General features: G+C 38.4%; 1 protein-coding gene across 1 annotated transcript; it reads left to right on the top strand.

Moving 5' to 3' along the window:
* Nucleotides 1–484: 484 nt before the first annotated feature.
* On the top strand, nucleotides 485–2,957 carry Cldn8 (claudin 8). The gene has a single exon (XM_038346047.1). It carries the CDS (start codon nucleotides 630–632, stop codon nucleotides 1,305–1,307), a length of 678 nt encoding a protein of 225 aa, XP_038201975.1. The 5' UTR covers nucleotides 485–629; the 3' UTR covers nucleotides 1,308–2,957.
* Nucleotides 2,958–7,492: the final 4,535 nt, after the last annotated feature.

The following is a 7,492-nucleotide window of genomic DNA, read 5'->3' on the forward strand; positions in this document are numbered from 1 at the left end:
ATGTGTCCCAAAGAATGTGGTTTCTCAGGTATGAACAATCTGTCAACCCTTCATTCTCCCTTAATTTGGTCTTGGTGTCCCCCCACCCCCGTAGAATCCATAGGAAGAGAGTTTATTGGATCCTCAGTCACGGCAGCTTAGGGTCAAGATTACCTGTACAAGCAGGAGCAGTGCCTCTTTTGCTGGGAGAGACTGGCTTTGTCCTTGCTGATTGTGCAAACACTCATAATTGTGCCTCTAGGTAAACACACTGGTGTCTTCTTGGAAAAAAATGAGAAGTACAAAGAATGTTTATTTGCAAGTCCAGCCTTCCCAAGTATCAGGAGTTGATTTAGACACACCTGAGCTCCCATCCCCCTCTGATTGGCAAAGAAAGCTGCCCCACTTGATCTGCAAGTTTACTGTTGGAGTCAGTGGAGAGGGGGAGAGAGGTGGAAGGGGGAGTGTCTCAAGGCCAACACTGGATTTGATCTAGCTAGAAAGAGCAAAGTCGTCATTATTGAAAAACCAGGGTGCTCTGAGCTTATTTCTTCATGAGGACGGTTCTCTCCGAAGGCACACGGATTTCTGCTTGAGAGCAGCCCTACCTCCCTGTTCAGCATTCCAGCTGGATAAAACTCAGCAGCACCATGGCACGTTACGCTCTTCAAATGGCTGGACTGCTGCTTGGTGGCGTTGGCATGGTGGGCACAGTGGCCGTGACCATCATGCCTCAGTGGAGAGTGTCTGCCTTCATCGAAAGTAACATTGTGGTTTTTGAGACCCTATGGGAAGGCCTGTGGATGAACTGCATGAGGCATGCCAACATCAGAATGCAGTGCAAGGTCTACGACTCGCTGCTGGCTCTTACTCCTGACCTTCAGGCATCCCGAGGCCTGATGTGTGCTGCATCTGTCCTGTCCTTCTTGGCTTTCATGACAGCCATCCTTGGAATGAAGTGCACCAGGTGCACGGGAGATGATGAGAGCGTCAAGAGCCGCATCCTGCTGACAGCCGGGATCATCTTCATCATCACTGGGTTGGTGGTGCTTATCCCTGTGAGCTGGGTTGCCACTTCCATCATCAGAGACTTCTACAACCCGCTAGTGGAAGTCGCGCAAAAGCGTGAGCTTGGAGAAGCCCTGTACATTGGGTGGACTACAGCACTGGTGCTAATTGCCGGAGGAGTGCTTTTCTCTTGTGTGTTTTGTTGCACCGAGAAGAGGAGCAGTTACAGATACTCGGTACCATCCCATCGCACCACTCAGAAAAGTTTCCATGCAGAAAAGAGATCCCCGAGCATATACTCCAAAAGTCAGTATGTGTAGTTGTGTGTGTGTGTGTGTGTGTGTGTGTGTGTGTGTGTGTGTGTGTGTGTGTTAACTGTACCTATAAAGTGAAGCAAATCACTGTATCAGGCACTATTTTCAAGAAATGGAGCCCACCGTGTATCCATTTACCTTTGTTAACTGCCTAACACTCATTACAGGAAATACGCCCGGTCTTTGATTCTATAAATGATTTAGCAGAATGAGGTATTATGCACACAGCTTCGATTGTTCTAGAAAGCACAGTCATTTGTTTTCTAAAATGGTTCACACAGCTTTTCCTTTTATCGGCTACTCTAAAACGACACATCTCAAAGGCCGTTGGTTTAAGCTGTGTCTTCTCTGTGTCATGGCATTATACGAGTAGATGAGGGTGGCAGTTATAGCTCACACAAATAGAGACAGGCTTATGCGGCTCTATTTAAAGTGAAATGCCAATCCATCAGGCTGAATAAATACAAATTTTCAAGGGGAGCTGGGAATAAAAGGGAAGAAGACTGATATTAATTGCTTAAAAACAGCTTAAGGATTAGTGTACTCTATTTATAGTGAAGGTTAAAATGAAGGCTTTAATCATTAGTGTAAAGGAAGCTAAATGGTGTTCTGAGATCCTGCTTTGCAGTCTACTGGAATTAGAAAGCCCATCACCGTCATCCTTTAACTCTAGCGGCGATTTTTTTCTTTTTCTGGTTGGTTATTAAGTTCATATCTTTTAAAATTTAAGACGGATATTTTGTCAAAATATTTTCATCCAAACTACTCTCCCAAGGCTGTGTGAAGAAAAGAGATAAAGCAGTGGAGTTCAAAAAATTAACAATTTCAGAAAAAATAATTTATTTTAAACTGTAAGTTTAGAGAAGGATGTATTGTCTTTCAAATGAAGTCACATATGTAAGGGACGGTTCAAGCGCTGTTTGTGCATCGTCTTCGAGACTTTATCAGTATAAATGAAGGAGAAAGATGGTATGTTTGGTTGTCATCTTCTTACCCTAAAAAGGTAAAACCACTCCAACTCCAAAAGCTTGTATTTCTGACTCTGTGACTACATCAGAATCGTCATTTCAGTTATGTTAAGCATAATTTTCTCCACTTGCTATGTCTTTGCTGAGGTTTATTGAAGTGTGATATTACTGTGTTTCCTCCCAATCTGAGAGGATTGTTAATCCAATTTCACATTTCATATATATGAATCTGTATTAATAATATGACTATATGTACTATTTGCTTTGTGCATTTTATATTGATAAACTGTGTCGTTTATAACAATATAGCATTCTTATGGTAACATTTTTTTATTTCTTTGAGAAAATTTTCAGAACAACTCTTTTTTAGTTTTGAACACAAATCCTATGTTCATTCTTAAGTGTAGTGAATGACTTAAAACCAATTTGCCTTATAATGATTACACACATTCACTAATATTTGAATATAATATATTGATAGTATGTTAAAATGTAGTTAAGCTCAACGAATCAAGTTTGTTGAAAATATTGTGCATGTAATCATCATGTTTTAAAACGTTGTCCACATGTATTTCAACTTCTGAGAATTAATATGAATTAAAGTGATACTGAATGATTTTTGAGTATATACCATATTTATGTAAAACGTATTATTAAACCTTTATAATATAAAACTGTAGTTATTTCAATTCACAAATGAGAAAAAAATATCTCAAAATTTCATTGATTGCCAAAACCACTAGTGGAAAACAAGAGCTGGCATTGTAAAAATCTTCAACCAAAGTTCTTTATGTTTCAGTACATTTAGTTCATGACCCAATCTTCGTATGTGAAATTAAATGTTCAAGAGCTGTTAGTTGGAAAAGCTTTAGTTATTGTTACCATCTGGGGTGTGATGTCACTATGCTAAGTGCTTATCTACCCTGGGCAATTTTTCCCCTTTTAGTCAAAACATTTGCTAGGAGCAGAAATAAACCAGAACTAACAAAATGACTCAGAGAAGAAATCCAGAGAGCTCATTTATTTTTACATGCCAGTTTCTAAACAATAATTATTTAATTGTCCTAAGTGTCACAGACTCCATTCATTTTTTTCTTGTCTTTTCTACAAAACAAATAAACAACCCTCCCAATAAAAAACAACAAAAACAAAATCTATGAGATTGAGATCACTTCTTTGGTGTTTCTGAAATCTCCCTTCATTGTCTACCTTGGTTATAACCCCATCTCTTTTTTCGAGACTTCTTGTATTTTTATGTCACTGTATCAATAATATTTCTCATTCAACTAGCTGCCAAATTCTTATTGTTGTTGTTTATACAATATATCAAGAGCAGAAAGAAGTTTCAGCAGGGAAAGGCTCTTGCTATGCAAGTCTGGAGCCTCAAGCCCCATCCCTAAAATCTTTAACATATGTGCAGTGGCATATGAATCGCCCCCTGCCTCAGAAACATATACATATATTAGCAATAAACATTCTTAAAATGTACAAAATTTAATAATTAAATATAAACCATTTCCACCATACTCGGACCCTGTCTTTGGAGGAGATGCCCGATTTCCTGAGCTGCAAAAGCCCAAATGCTGTGCACACAGTGAGTAGCAGGAAGAAATACAGCCATTTTATATTCGGGAAAGTGAATTCCATCAGATAGTGAAACAGTGTGTGACCAGTAAGGAAACTAGATGATGATGCCCAAACAGTAGAAAACTCACAAAGCCCTCCTTTAGTGTTTTGAAATAGATATACTGAACTTGGAAAATAATCCTGTTGGTGGCAAAGCAAATGCCAATATAAGTTTTTCAATACTGCTTTAAAGGAAAAATGATGTTGATACAAAACAAAGAATACGCGGACTAAAGGTATTATTTATTTATTTCCTTGTTTATTTATTATTTATTTGAGGTAAGATCTCATGTATACCAACCATGCTGGCCTCAAACTTGTTAGGCAGCTGAAGATGACCTTGAATTCTGATCCTCCTGCCTTCACCCCACAAAGTGCTGAGATTCCTATTTTATGTACCACAACACTTGTTATATGTGGTACTGAGAACTGAACTCAAGGATTTGTGTATGCCAGACAAGTGCTCTAATCACTAAGAGTTATATCCTAAAATGAGGATTATAGCATGATTAATACAAACCCAGAGACAGATAACTGTGTTCACCCTGAAGACCAGAAATGCAAAGCAGTTCGTCATGGGCTCTTACCTCTGCTGCAGTCCAAAAGTGGCGATCCTGCCTCTAGGAATCTCTGAATGAAACTGTGTGTGAGAGTTGTCTGCTCCCGTTTTATATTCCTCTCTAGTGCTGGGATTAAAGGCGTGCATCACTACTATGACAAACTAGTGTGGTTACTGGTTTTAAAGGTGTGTGCCACCATTGCCTGGTCTGTATGGCTGATTAGTATGACTTTTTACTCTCTGATCTTCATGCAAGCCTTATTTATTAAAATACAAATGAAATAAGCACTACAGAGGATATGATTTTAGTCCTTTACTTTATAGCTAGTTGATAGTATGATTTCAAACAAATCTATTTTTTATAATGATTAAGTAGGGTTAGCATCATACAAGGCTTAAGGTTTTTGTAGGCTAAGGAAATGAGAAACAGAAAGTATATTATGCAAAAAGTTAAAACGTACACAGCACACAGGAAATGAGTTTTTCTTGTTACCCCACACGTGCTTCCAAACCAGCACTGCATGGAGGCAAACACCTAAGCCCTATCAGCACCATTGCCCATTCACAAACTTTAGACAATAGGATTGTTATAGAAAACAAATTCAAACACAACTGCCTTAATGCTGGAGTTAGCAATCACCAGATTGCTTCTCTGCTTACAACATGCATTCATAAAATTCACTGGATTTCTATGCAAAATATACACATAGAATAATGAAGTCAAAATGTTGAATGAAGGCTGGGTGTGTGGGGGCACACATCTTTCAGAGGTTGGTATCTGTGATTTTGAGGCTAGTCTTGTCTACATAGTGAGTTCCAGAACAGTCAGGGCTATATAGAGAGATCTTGTCTTAAAATAACAAGAAAAACAAAAACAATACAAACTATGGAGTGAAATGTGAAAACTGCAATCTTTTCATCAAATTTCCATTATGAATGCTTTCACTGAGTTATTTCATGACCGTACAGTCCCAAGAAATATATCTTGCACTGAATTAAATAAAAGATAAATGTACTTTTAGAATTAAGACTAAGACAAAAACATTGGTAATTATGTATTTTTTGTTTAAAACATTTAGATGACTGCTTTAGCATATAAATAAAAAGTGTTAGATTAACTTTCTTTGACCCAAGCTCTTTAATTATTTACAGCACAAGAAATTTCTAGGTATTTCTGGGATGTTTTAACAATGTCTTCTTTCAGAGTCCTTTATCCTTCAATGAATTTCTAAGAACTTAGTTCAATAGGGAAGCTTTTGAGTATTACTCAATACTTACCTCAGTGGCTGCTCAAAATAGTAGCAAATATAATTATATTGAAGGTTCCATAAGGAAATGCCATGATACTCAAGCTATTGCTTTGGCTAGTCATTTCTTTTCATTTGGGGATATCCGTGTTGAGTTACCTAAGCCCTGAGATTGCTTAAAGATTAACCAAATTAATGTACATAGAGCCTTTATCACAGTAGTAAAAACAGAATAACTGTGTGTTAGTCTTGCTTACCTTTTGCACCTAACTTTTCAACCCATGTATTTGTCTTTTTTTTCTTACCATCGTGTACCACCTATATCTCCAAAAGAAACCCCCTTCTGCTGACTCCACACCTGAAGCAATTTCTGATGTGCTGTATAAAGTTAATAAGCGAACTAATGAGATAGTTCAGGTGGTAAAGCGTGCATAAAAGTGATGACCTGAGTTCAATCTCCAGCACCCATGTGAAAATCTTTCATAGGATCATGGGCTAACAATTTCAAGAGGCCAATCTCTGGGGCTTACTGACCAGTCAGCCTAGTGTAACCAATGAGGTCCAGCAGTTAGCAGTGGTCTCCAACAAGGTTGCTTGGAAAAGATTCCTGAGGAAAAAAAAAAAAAGAAACACCTGAGGACATTCTAAAAGCCTCTACTTTTCCAGCCCTGTGTCTGCCTAAACCTGGGGATGGCCATACAACTCTGCCTGAAGCTACAGGCAGAGACATAAATACCGGTCCTTGCTGGTAAGTGCTGGCACAGGCCTTTAAGCCCAGCACTGGGGAGGCAGAGGCAGGCGGATCTCTGTGAGTTCAAGGCCAGCCTGATCTACAAGACCTAGTTCCAGGACAGGGTCCAAAGCTACAGAGAAACCCTGTCTCAAAAAGCCAGATAAATAGATAGGTAGGTAGATGATACATAGATAGATAGATAGATAGATAGATAGATAGATAGATAGATGATAGATAGATAGATGATAGATAGATGATAGATAGACAGATAGATAGATAGATAGATAGATAGATAGATAGATAGATAGATAGATAGATAGATAGATAGGTAGGTAGATAGATAGATAGATAGATAGATAGATAGATAGATGGATAGATAGATAGATGATAGATAGATTGATAGATAGATAGATAGATAGATGATAGATGGATGGATAGATAGATAGATAGACAGACAGACAGACAGACAGATAGATAAATGTAGGTCCTCTATGCTCCATAAGCAGCCCTGGAGGGTAATCACACTGTTTTCTTGAGGGGAGAACATAGAAACTGAAAAATAGGCATGGTCAGGCTGGACCTCTTCTTATGGTCTTAAAAGAGGGCTGGGCCTAGAAGTGTGGACACTCAATTGTTTCAAGCACCAAGAACACTTCCCAGAATTTCTGTGGAGAGAATCCAGCAGCTGCTAATAACATACCGTTGAATCACTGCCAATAGGAACATGAGCCACACAGGTTTGGGTTTTGATAAATACAACAACAAGGTTCCCACAAGAAAAGACAACCTGGGTTCTTGATGGAGAAAACAATGCAAAGGACTCAAAACCCAGGAAGAGGAAATGTTGTGGAATATTTGACGATGTGTTACATTCATTTATGCTGTGGAATGTTTGTATAATGATGCAAAGACTTGTTGCATTTTTTCTAATGTTATATTTGTTTAACTTTGTAAAGATGTGTTACATTGACTGTCTAAAACACCTGATTGGTTTAATAAAGAGCTGAATGGTCAATAGCCAGACAGGAGAGAGACATAGGTGGAACTGGCATGCAGAA

Source organism: Arvicola amphibius, chromosome 10 (genome assembly GCF_903992535.2).
Source record: "Arvicola amphibius chromosome 10, mArvAmp1.2, whole genome shotgun sequence".
In the NCBI taxonomy this organism is placed as follows: domain Eukaryota; kingdom Metazoa; phylum Chordata; class Mammalia; order Rodentia; family Cricetidae; genus Arvicola; species Arvicola amphibius.

What these genes read in the sequence shown, in the direction of transcription:
- Cldn8 (XM_038346047.1), top strand. Translation starts at nt 630, where the DNA reads ATGGCACGTTACGCTCTTCAAATGGCTGGACTGCTGCTTGGTGGCGTT.